The sequence below is a fragment of the Balaenoptera physalus genome (assembly GCF_965194825.1).
Source record: "Balaenoptera physalus genome assembly, chromosome: 2".
Lineage (NCBI taxonomy): Eukaryota > Metazoa > Chordata > Mammalia > Artiodactyla > Balaenopteridae > Balaenoptera > Balaenoptera physalus.
Window position 1 is genome coordinate 125905373 of NC_138883.1, and position 12758 is coordinate 125918130.

The following is a 12758-nucleotide window of genomic DNA, read 5'->3' on the forward strand; positions in this document are numbered from 1 at the left end:
AGAAGATATTATAATCCTTCATGTGTATGCACCTAACAACAGAGCATCAAATTACATGAGGTAAAAAGTGATAGAACTGCAAGGAAAAACAGATGAATCCACTACCATAGTTGGAGACTTCAATACCTCTCTATCAGGAATGGGCAGATCTAGCAGGCAGAAAATCATTAAGTACACAGATGAACTCAATAGCACCATCAACCAACAGGATATAATCGACATCTCTGGACTACTTCATCCAACAACAGATTACACATTCTTCTCAAACTCCAATGGAACATTCACCAAGAGAGACCACATTCTGGGCCAAAAAACACACCTTAACACATTTAAAAGAACAGAAATCATACAATGTCTACATTCAGACTACAATGGAATTAAACTAGAAATAAGTAACAGAAATATAACTGGAAAATCTCAAAATACATGGAGATTAAACAACACATTTCTAAGTAACACAAGTCAAAGAAAAAACTCACAAGAGAAACTAAAAAATATTTTGAAATAAACACAACTTACCAAAATTTGTGAGATGCAGTGAAAGCAGTGCTTTAGAGGGAACTCTTAACATTGACTGCATTTATTAGAAAAGAAGATCTTAAAAAAAAAAAAAAAAATCAATCATCTAAGCTCCCACCTTAGTAAACTAGAAAAAAGAGCAAATTAAATCCAAAGTAAGCAGAAGAAATAATAAAAATTAGAGCAGAAATCAATGAAATTGAAAAAAGGAAATCCACAGAGAAAAATCAAAATCAAAAGCTGGTTCTTTGAAAAGATCAATAGTAAAACTGGTAATTCTCTAACCAGGCTAATTAAGGAAAAGAGAAGGCACACAAATTATTAATATCAGAAATGAAAGAGGGCACATTGTTACAAATCACATGGACATTAAAAAAACAATAAAGGAATACTACGAACAATTCTATGCCCACAAATTTGATAACCTAGATGCAATGGACCAATTCCTTGAAAGACACAATCTGCCAAAACTCACAAGAAGAAATAGACAACCTGAGTAGGCCTATATCTATTAAAGATATTAAATCAATTAAAAAATAACCTTCCAAAACAGAAAGCACCACCAGCAGAAGGGTTTAACAAAAATTTAAGGAAGAAACTATACCAATTCTCTACAATCTCTTTCAGAGGACACAAGTTATATCACCATAGTCTATTCTGATAAAAGGTTTACTTCTCCTATGATATAATGCATGTACAGTACTGAGCACAATGGCTTGTCATATGGTAAGTACTCAAGAAGATGTTATTACCCAAGTTCTGTAGGCTGTGTACATATATATCAGTTTATTTATATTTAGCTGATCCCAGAAAATTCTTCCTACATTTCTACAAGGGAATTGAAAAGGTAGAAATAAACATTTTACATAATTGTAGTCATTTCACTCTTTTACATAATAAATATTTACTGACTACTGCTTGTATGCCCGGCACTCTCATTAGGCTTCCATGCCATTGATAGTATTAAATGAGCCAGACAACAAAGAAATCAATATGAAACCAGTCAGATGACATTAAATCCCATGAAGATAAATACAGCACAGGAAGGGGCATAGGGAAGACAGAGCATGACCATTCTTTGAAGAAAGTTGGTCAAGGAAGGCCTCTCTGATAAGAAATCATTTAAGAGCTCTAAAGCAAGTAAGAAAGGAGGCCATGTGGATATCACAGAGAAGGGTCAGAGAAAACAGGCACAAGTCTTAAGAACACCAAAACATTAAGGGCAAGAGCATAAAGCCAGTGTAGACAAAAATGGTCAAGAGAAAATGGAAAGGTCACAGAAGTGAAAGGAAGTTCATACAGGGCCTTGTAGATCCTTTGATTTTACTCTGAGAGAGACGGGAAGCCTTTGAAAGGTTTTGAGCATAAGTAACACGGTTTAACTTCGATCTTAAAAAAGATCACTCTGGCTGCTACATAGAAAATACCTTGGTAAGGGGTAAGTACAGAAGCAGCAAGACTACTGGGAAACAACTTCATTCTTTTGGCAATTGATGGCTTTAATCAGAGTGGTTGAGGTGGAAATGGTGTTTAAAAATAAAATTGTTGAAGTATCAATTTATTTTAAAGGTGGAGTCAATAGGATTTGCTGATGAGCTGAGTGAGACAAAGAGAAAACAAGGATGCTTCCAAAACAAAACTTTGGATGAAATGGAAGAAAAGAAGAGTTGCCACTGATTAAAATGGCAAAAAGATTACAAGAGAAGCAGATTTGAGAGGATGAAAATCAAGAGTTCTATTTTATTTTGGACTTAAGTGTGAGAATCAGACATCCAATTATTGTATATATATGTCTACAATTCAGAAGGTAAGTCAGAGTTGGAGATGAAAATATGCAAGTTGTCACAGTATATATAGTAAAGTTCTTACCTAGAGAGAATAGATAATGATGGCCTGAGAACTAGGTCCTTGGTCATTCCAACATTTAGAAAAAATAGGCTTTCCAAACACTGAACCATAAATCACTTGATACATTTACCCTTGGTTCCATTTACTGTATTAGTTATATACCTGAAAACATAGCCTAAGTGTTAGAGATAGGGTTGGGGAGTAACTACCAAAGATAAGAAATCTGAAGTTACTAGAAACTGCTTTGAAAACATTAAGAAAATTAAAGAGTCTAAATTAATATGTGCAAAAAGACTACTACATGGTATATATAAATTTAAACCAAATCCAAGTACATAATACATATAATTGAATAAAAAGATCTGGGTTATCGTGTTAGTTCTATTTCTAGGCTAAACTATAAATTAGCATGCAGCTCTTAAAAACTTTTACTATGTTTTTCTGCACTCTAGGAAATGGGTGACACTAGGAATTCCTAAAAGCAAACAGGCATATTCTTTAATTTTATATAAATTACTATTTTAAATGTACTCAAGGTGTTCCCTAGTTAAAGGATGTCAAATGCAAATGCATCTCAAAGTGCTAAAAAAAAATCATGCTTTAATAAATTTAAGATGTTGCCATTAATAAAACACACTAGCTAATTCTTAGGTAAAAACAAGACTCCTTCATCACCTATTTTGTAAATCAATACCCACAAGATTAAGGTAGAACAAATCTTACTAAATTACTGCCTGGTTACAATTTCTACAGGTACAGGAATTTGAGAAACTGTATCAACCTCACATTCTTGCCATCCTTGGTTTTTACTACAAAATGCAAGCCTCCATCTTTCCTTTTCCATTCTTTACTCTTGATTTATCCATCTAACCTCCTCCACCAAGATTTCTAGAAATACATTTATGATATAGGCTGTCACCTATCTTCAACTGCTTTATATAATGGTTCCTCAATCTCTTAGCTTTCACTAAAACCTGATTTACCCCCAAAGGCTTTTCTTATGTTGCAACCTTTTTAGGTGAGGGTTCCATAGACAACTCAAACCCCTAAGTGCACCATTATTATTCTAATTGCTTATATTAAAAATAATGCCCATCCCCCCAAACAAAACAAAGCACAGCACAAACACAACTTATTCTTTGAAACTCACGTTATCTACCTGAAATCCTTCTTCCTTCCCTCTCTGGTCTGGTAAATTATACCCATATACTAAAGGCTCTACTTTTCCCGAGTTATATTGCTGGCATTGTGACTTCCATGTCTGTGTGCATGATCTATCCCAACACTCTAGCCCCCAAAATACTTGACTTTCTTGACTTGAGGGTCCCTCACCTCCTCTCAATTTCAGCCAATCACTACCTTAGGCTCTGATCATTATCATCTATCCTTGTAAGAGTTTCACTTATACTGAACAATCTCTTTGACCCATCAGGCTTTTTGTAACCAACCCAACATCTTCACCTGGCATCACAACCTTTCCAACAGCGGCCATCGCCAATGACATATAAGTTCAACTACTCCAATGTTAACACTCTACACACATGCCACTTCCCATATGCTCTAACAGCCAACCCTGAAATAGCATGCATCTTCTTCTAGCTATTAAAGAAAAGTCTTTAAACTGCAAGTATGCAGTAAGCTTACCTTAGATGGCCACTCAGTAGCATGAGACTCTCAATAATATTGGGTCCACTTCTTCACCCATTTCCCCCAATAACTTTCCAAGTTTTCAGTCTTCTCAAATCCCCTAACCAAACTCCATGTTCCACAAGAACTACTTGAAAATGTTTCTTAAAAAGTTACATAGTCAGGACTTCCCTGGTTGCTCAGTGGTTAAGAATCCTCCTGCCAATGCAGGGGACATGGGTTCAACCCCTGGTCCAGGAAGATCCCACATGCTGCGGAACAACTAAGCCCATGTGCCACAACTACTGAGCCTGCCCTCTAGAGCCCATAAGCCACAACTACTGAGCCCGCATGCCACAACTACTGAAGCCCACGTGCCTAGAGCCCGTGCTCTGCAACAAGAGAAGCCACCGCAATGCAAAGCCCGCGCACAGCAACGAAGAGTAGCCCCTGCTCGCCGCAACTAGAGAAAGCCCGCACGCAGCAACGAAGACCCAACACAGCCATAAATAGATAAATAGATAGACTGATAAATTTATTACAAAAAAAAAGTTACAGGGTCACAAAACTACCAAGAAATATCACCTTACTCCCACTAGGATGGCTACTATGAAAAAAACAGATAATTACAAATGTTGATGAGAATGTGGAGAAATTATAACCTTTGTGCATTATTAGGTCAGAATGCTAATTTGGTGCAGTCACTGTAGAAAACAGTACAGAGGTTCCTCAGAAAATTAAAAATAGGACTACCATATGATCCAGCAATCCCACTTCTGGGTATATACCCAAAGAAATAAAAGTAGGGTCTCAAAGAGGTATTTGTACATTGCAGCATTATTCACAATAGCTAAAACATAAGCAACCTGTGTCCATCAACAGATGAATGGATAAACAAAATATGTTACATACATACAACAGATTATTCAGCCTTAAAAAGGAAGAAAATTCTGACATGCTACAACAGGGATGAACCTTGACATCATGCTACGTAAGTAAAATAAGCCAATCACAAAAAGACAAATATTGTGGGCGCTCAGAGTATATGAGGTAGAGTCGTTAAAATCATAAAGACAGAAAGTAGAATGGTGGTTGCCAGGGGCTAGGGAGAAGGGTGAATGGGGAGTGATTGTTTAACAGGTACAGTTTCAGTTTTGCAAGATGAAAAGAGTTATGGAGATGATGGTGGCAATGACTGCACAACAATATGGATGTACTTAATACCACTAAATTGTATACTTAAAAACAGTAAAGGGCTTCCCTGGTGGCGCAGTGGTTGAGTATCTGCCTGCTAATGCAGGGGACACGGGTTCGCGCCCTGGTCTGGGAAGATCCCACATGCCACGGAGCAACTGGGCCCGTGAGCCACAGCTACTGAGCCTGCGCGTCTGGAGCCTGTGCTCCGCAACAAGAGAGGCCACGATAGTGAGGGGCCCGCGCACCGCGATGAAGAGTGGCCCCGGCTTGCTGCAACTAGAGAAAGCCCTAGCACAGAAACGAAGACCCAACATAGCAATCAATCAATCAATCAATCAATCAATCTTTAAAAAAAAAAAAAAAAACCGGAAAGATGGTAAATTTTGTTATGTGTATTTTACCACAAAAAAAATTTTTTTAAAGGTTACATGGACACATAAATTTGAGAAATACATTTTATAGCCCCTTCTTGGAGATGCACAATGTACATCAGCATTTTAAAGGATTTCCACTATTTTCGGTAAAGAAATCTGCTGTTTAAGTCTGCATGCCCCAAGTTTAATCCACAACCACTTTTTCAAGAAGCACACAGTGGTGTAGCTGACCTAATTTACTAAGAAAATTGACAGTTCAGACACAAATGACTTTGACTTCCCCATTCTTACCTACCAACACATTTAACATCACATATGCATTTTTACTTCCTTCTTCTAGTTTCGTAAGATGAGGGTCTTTGCTCTTATTCAAGAGAAATCCCTACACCTATATTCTTCATTCCAACCCTTACTATCTTAAAAACCTTGCTTCAACAATTACCACTTCTCATATTATCTTGAACTTCTTATATTCTCACAACTAATCACTGAAGTCTTACCTACTTCACCTTCCATTTTTCTTTCATCCAGAAAACTTTATCTTGAATTCCTAATATACCACTGCCCTTATTTAGGCCCTCATTGACTGAAGCCCTGGTCAACGTACCACCACATGATTTCTCCTCAATCCTGCTTCCCTGTTGGCAAAGTTATTAAAAATATACACCTAACAAGGTTACTACCCCTACTTAGCAAATTCTTTACTGACTCCCAAATACCTGTGAGAGACAGGCCAAGGTCCTTTACATAGCATGCAAGCACCTAGTCCTTTCTTTCAAGTCTCATCTCCTTCAATTTCCTACCTTTCAGTCAGTCTATGATCTAAGAATCCTCAACTGCCTACTGTTCCCTACATTCACTATGCTGCTCTATAACTCTGCTCCTGCTTCTGCCTAGAATGTGCTACCTAACTCCCAGTCACACTTCAAGACTTAACTTAGCCTTCCCTGATCACCCCTATTTCCCTGCCATCTGGATTAGGTCCCTATTGCATCAGGGTACTTGAGTACCCTGGTACTTCTTTATGTTCATGTTCCATCCTGGGTATCCTTCTACCACAATGATTGAAATGATTTGCTTCTGGGTCTTTCACACTGAGTAGACTAGATTTCTGTAGGTTAGGAACTAATCTTATGCATCTCTGTATCCACAACACAGCACCCAATATCTTATACACAGCAGGCACTTAATAAATGATTGTTAAGCTGAACTCTTTCCCCAAAACTGCTAGGTGAGCAAAAATATATAAGAATCCAGGGGCATGCAATTATCTATCCAGAAGCAGTAATCTAGTAGCATGTTACCAAGATTTAGAGGTATTTATTTGGTAGGGAAAATATTAGACATGCGTATTCCTATCTTCCAATTTACTTTTTAAAGCATTATACTCTCTTTAACTGGAAATTATTTTCAAATTATGTGATACCATTTAAAGCAATCTAGGGCAACTTAAAAGACACCACAGCCTCAACCAAGTTATACTTACATTCGGCTAGCTTCAATGTCGTCAGACTGAGGTTCTCCTGATGATCTGTAAAATGCAATTCAGGAAAGTTAAGCAAAATATTCCATATTTCAAAAAGGGGCAAACATTTTATTTTGGAAGACAAATTTGAAAACAAGATTTAATGGTTAACAGTTTTAAAAGTTCAACATGAGAAAAAAGTGATCAAATCAGATTGCCATACAACACATTTACTGTAAGGGCTAGACTAATAAAAACTCAGTTTTTTTTTTTTTAAGGAAAGGAAACTGTAAACACTATATTTAGATACCAACATACAAACCAGTGTAATAAATCATAATTATTCACAAAGTCAAATATTTATAATAAAAACCCACAACTATGAAACCTTCTACAGCCAAGTATTGGTTATCCACACAATATCAAAAGTATTCACTGGTATTAACAGTCCCAAGCTTTAGATGAGGGATCAGCAAACTACTGCCTGGGATGACAAACTAAGGCCTGGGTTGGCCGCCTATTTTTGTAAAGTTGTACTGGCACAGAATCACGCTCATGTATTTACGGCCGCTTTTACATTACAAAAGCAGAGCTGAGAAACTCTGTCGGAGACATGTGGCACACAAAGCCTAAAATATTTATTACCTAGCCCTTTAAGAAAAAGTTTGCCAACCTCTGCTGTAGATAATTCAAATTTCAATCTAATACCCTTATGAATTTTGAGACATTTAAGTCTGTTTTACCATTCTGACCATGATTACCTTATTTCAACAATCAAAGTAGCTTTCCCTGAAAATACACTGACAGGATGTACTACCTGTCAAAATTGTACCATCCTAGGGTATTAAAATTTTGCTGTGGATAACTGTGAATTGACTTCAGTTATAAATAGTTCCCAGTTATTTTCTATTTTTTTTTTAATATACTGCTGCTATTTTAAGTAGAAATACTGAAAATTCTAAGACACTAAGAAGCCTTTTATTTTCATTTTGGGGCATGAACCAATTTTGCCAACCCCACCATGCTGTTAAAAATGAATTCCTGTTACTCTATTCACTTTTACAACCAGCATCAGTCAATATATATTGTATTAAGGTGAATCAACGTAATACTGATTTCTGACACTTTCAATTCACAAAACAGGTAAAATATTTTTTAGAGGTCAAAAGCTAAATTTTCAAACTGACATTACAAGGACTTGATTTGTAAATTTATCACTGACTTGAGACTTCTAATTCTAAACAACTTTTAACAAGAGAATCTTAAAATCAGAGCCACCAGAATAGAAAAGAATCTGTTTTCCATATTTCTTAGATTTTAAAAAACTCACTTCTTTATCAGACTTTCAAAATTACCCCTCACTGAGTGGTCCAAGGACAAGAATGCAAAAAATAAAAATAAAAAATAAAAAAAAAAATCCAGCAGCTCAAATATTTATTTTAGATCTTCTTTGCAGTATATTTACATTTTCAATTTTGCACAAAATGATATTAGAACTAAAAACTGGGGCATGCTGGAGGTGGCAGTGACTTGGCAGTGACACAAATGCAAAAATTTCACTCCACCCTCTCCCCCAGGGAGCAAGCAAATCACCTTTGTGACACACCTGGTCTCCACCAGCCTTGTGGGTAAGTACCCCAAGATTGCTTCCAAACTTGTATCTCTCAGACAGAAGAGCTAAAAAGTGATGATAACCCCATGTACCAGCTGACTCATTTTTGAAAGTGCGACCCTCCAGCATCAGATGTCATACTGTAAGGAGGCAGAGCAGGCTTGCAAAACAAAAAATAAACCTGCTGGCACTAAGGGAAGAGAGGCAGATTAGAAGCTTTCATACATGTAGGCGGCAAAACTTTTAAAATTAACAGGGAAAGAGAGAGAGGGGAAAAAATGAGGACACAATGACAGGGAAATTAAACTGCTACTGCAAAAAGGTAAGATGCAAGCAAGAGGAAAAACAAATCCAAGTCTCAGAAGCACAATTTGTAACTGCTGCAAAGTTTTGAGATTCTGAAATGGGATAGAGGTTAAATACATCAAATGGTAACTACATTCTATTTTCCAAAGTCTATTCTCTAAACAAGAGGATATGTAAACATTAGCACCAAAATGTCATCAAATTACTGTAAATAAACTAGATCATTTAACATTAACATATATTAACGTGAGCTACCAAAAACCACTTTTAAGTCAAACCAAGTAATTTAAACCAATTCAGTCAACAAGAAGAACAAAAGAATAAGGATTGAAGATTATTACCTTAAAACAATCTATCCTAGGTCTCTTAAACAGAGTTAGCATAATTGTTTTTTACTCAAAACAAAAATCGTTTTTTAATCAGAGAAAGGTGAATATACACTGAACAAATAGAAGCACCTTTTACCTTACAGTGAGCAATAAGTAATAGTACCTGCCTGAATAAATTTCTAGTCATTCTGCTTATTGTATTCTGTCTGTTTTATTCTAAATATTCTAAATAATTAGAATATTATTTATTCTAAATATTTTACTAATTTTCTAAATAATTTACTAAAGAATATCCTAAAATTAGGATCCAAACTCTCAAAATTATAAAATACCTAAGATCTAACAATAGTTTCCAAGCTTTAATTTAGCCCCTGAAGAGTCTCTTTATTCTTTACTCTCAAGTTCTAGGAAGTAAGGATCTGGTACATATTGTAATTTTACCAAATTGAGGACATATAATCAAAGGAGAAAAAAACCCAAAAAGTATTGACTTAGGTTAACCTAAAGTTCGTCAGAATAACAAATCAGAAAAGAGATTTCTATGAGGTACAGCTTCTCTAGCCTGCAAGCCCTTCCACTGTAACTCTCTAGGAGAGACAAGTATACTATATTTATTAAAACTCTCACCACATAAGCACACTTTAAAATGCATATTAAGACTTTTTTCATAGTTTTTTTAATGTTCATAATAAAATGTTTATTTAAAAGCTTGAAATTTTTTAGAAATACTTTCCTGTTTATTCATACAGATAGGTCTGGGGAAAAGGCACAAAATATTTTAGGAAGGAGATTAAATGGAGAAACAGGTCAACTCTTAGGTCCACTATTCTTAGCAGTCAGTATTCCTGCCAACTATATATTTTCTTCATTTTTTTACAGCATGTATTTTACAATGACAGCCTTTTAAAGGCTGTAAAATAACATTCAAAATTACCTTTTACAAGCTGTGGCCATTCGGTGACATCAGGGTGATCACAGCTTTGAGTCACTGATTAAAAACAGGTTGTCACACCAGTCTAGCTGCTAACTTGATCTGAGCGTAGGTTTAATAACTCTAATAAATTAAACAAATCTTTAGTTAGAACACTTTAACATATAAACCCAATTCATTGTTCAAAAATAATCTTCAAAGGTTCAAATTAGGTGCCAATGCAACATTCATCAGAAGAGTAATTATAGAAATGTTTTTAAGGACTATTTTCCAGCATTTTTTTTTCCTTAAATGATTTCTTCACTTGAGAAAATATAATAATCTCCTGTACTTTTATGAAGTGTTACAGTTTACAAAGCACTTTGGTCAACGGCATCTTAAGTCTAAAGACAATTTGGGCTCTACCTATTCAGAGCAGATACTATAGAAAGAATTTAAAAAAAGAAAAAGAAAAAGAAAAAACCAAGCAGCCTTAGAGTGATTAATTGACTTGCCCAAGATTTTAGTATTAGTGTTGAAGCCAGGACTAGGATTAAAAACACAGGTATACTGACTGCCTATCCAGAGTTAGTATTTTGTAATTTCATTTAGTTTTGCTATAGAGTCTCATGATTTAAAAATATGAACAAAGATTTAAAATATGGATTGACACCCCACAATTACAATAATTTAAATGGGACTAACAGTAGTAGAGTTTTCCAGGTAGCCAAATGCTTAATGGAATAGTTATACACCCACACCCACACAGATACACACACACACCACCACCCCCCAGTCTATTCCTACTTATTCCATATTTAAATAGGATAATCTAACATTAGCCAAAACTCCTTGGGTATTTCATGAAAACATGTTCTCCACATCAGCCATAAATCCACTAATATTCAATTTCATGAGAGAGAATGGCAAAATATGAAAACATTTCCTCCTCCCTCAACCTAGTATCTTTTAATCCTCTTACTTGGCCTTAGCTGAACGTTCCTGATTCCTGATTATCATGGTTCACACATTTATCAGGCATCCTAATCACACTGTAGTTTCAGGTAAAGATACACATCTGAAATATCCCAGAATCAAGAGCTCATGTCCTGCAACTAGTTCTTCCCCTGATGATTTCCCTACCAAACTATATATCCAGGCCAAATCTGAAAAGTGAACTAAGGAAAGATGAGAAAATTAGGAGAGAAAAAAAAAGATCCTTGATAGTTAACACCTTCCAAGTGACAACAGACAACCACAGAAGGTGGTTTACAGCATGGATCCAGAGCCCTATATAAAACAGCAAGTTATCTGAGAACCCCAAGAGAAGGGATGAAACATCAATGCTTAAGCCCATACCTCTGCAGCCTATGAACTTGGGCTTCAAATTCAGATAAGGGTGAGAGTTGGCCTAAGAATACATTAACTTTAGGGGACTCCAATACAGGCATACTTCATTTTATTGTGCTTCACAGATATTGTGTTTTTTACAAACTGAAGGTTTGTGGCAGCCCTGCATCAAGCATGTCTATTGGTGCCATCTTTCCAACTACATTTGCTCTCTTCATGTCTCTGTGTCACATTTTGGTAATTCCTGCAATATTTCAAACTTTTTCATCATTATTATATTTGTTATGGTGATCTGTGATCAGTAACTTTTGATATTACTACAACAACTCGTTGAAGGCTCAGATGATGGTTAGCATATTTTAGCAATATTTTGTAATTAAGGTATGTGCATTACTTTTTTAGACATAATGCTATGGCACACTTAATAGACTGTAGTATAGCGTAGACGTAACTTTTATATGCACTGGAAAGCCAAAAAATTCATATGATTAGCTTTATTTGCCTTATTGTGGTGGTCTAGAACTAAACCTGAAATACCTCTGAGGTATGCCTATAAGTGAGATTTTTAATCCCTGGAAGATATAATTCAAATTTCCCAGATTTTCCTATCATAGTTGCATGTTTTCTAATAAAAACCTAGAATATTCCTGAGGTCATATGGGAAAGAGGTAAGGTGCCCCTGAAATGAACAGTGTTTCCTGTGGGTTCCTCAAAAGACTAATAGTGTATGTGGATTTAAAAGATGCAAGTCTAACTTTCCAACCTGTAAACATAAAAAGGAGGAAGTCAAAATACCTTTTAACTGATTAATTAATTGAGATGAATTAATTCATTAAAGAGCTACGTGTATTGTGAAAATTACTGAGGCAAGTTCTCTCTTCTAGACCTCCGTTTTCATGAGGTCCAGCGCTCCACAGAGCAAACAGGTTCCGGAGTCAGTCTGGATTCAAGTCCCTGTTTGGTCACTTACTAGATGGAAAATCTTGGGCAAGTTACTTAACCTCTCCAAGCCTAAGTATCCTGATATGCAGAACTAAGATAACAGTAGTATCTATTTCAGAGGGCTGTCATGAGGATGAACAAACATATATATTGTTCACAACAGTGTCTGGCACATAGTAAGAGCCCAACAAATGGAAGCTATTATTAACTCATAGCCTAACAGCCAAACTCACCCTCTCAACCTTCTTATGCAATTATTTTACTTCTCATAGCATACTAA

The 12758-nt window shown here is 35.9% G+C and overlaps 1 protein-coding gene across 11 annotated transcripts in view; it reads right to left on the bottom strand.

Moving 5' to 3' along the window:
* The window catches only part of UBE3A (ubiquitin protein ligase E3A), a 96399-nt gene that overhangs the window by 56317 nt on the left and 27324 nt on the right, over window positions 1–12758 (bottom strand). For 3 of the 11 annotated variants that reach the window (XM_082450200.1, XM_082450205.1, XM_082450206.1), the window contains exon 2: window positions 7051–7095. The exons of 1 other annotated variant lie outside the window; for it this stretch is intronic. Coding sequence is in view for 7 of the 10 variants with exons in the window: in XM_082450205.1 (XP_082306331.1) it covers window positions 7051–7052 (2 nt within the window). In the remaining 3 variants the exon portion in view is untranslated. Of the gene's footprint in view, window positions 1–7050; window positions 7096–8622; window positions 8782–10210; window positions 10331–12758 lie in introns of all 11 variants that reach the window. 7 more of the 11 variants (XM_082450208.1, XM_082450202.1, XM_082450199.1 and 4 more) reach the window with 4 other exon arrangements.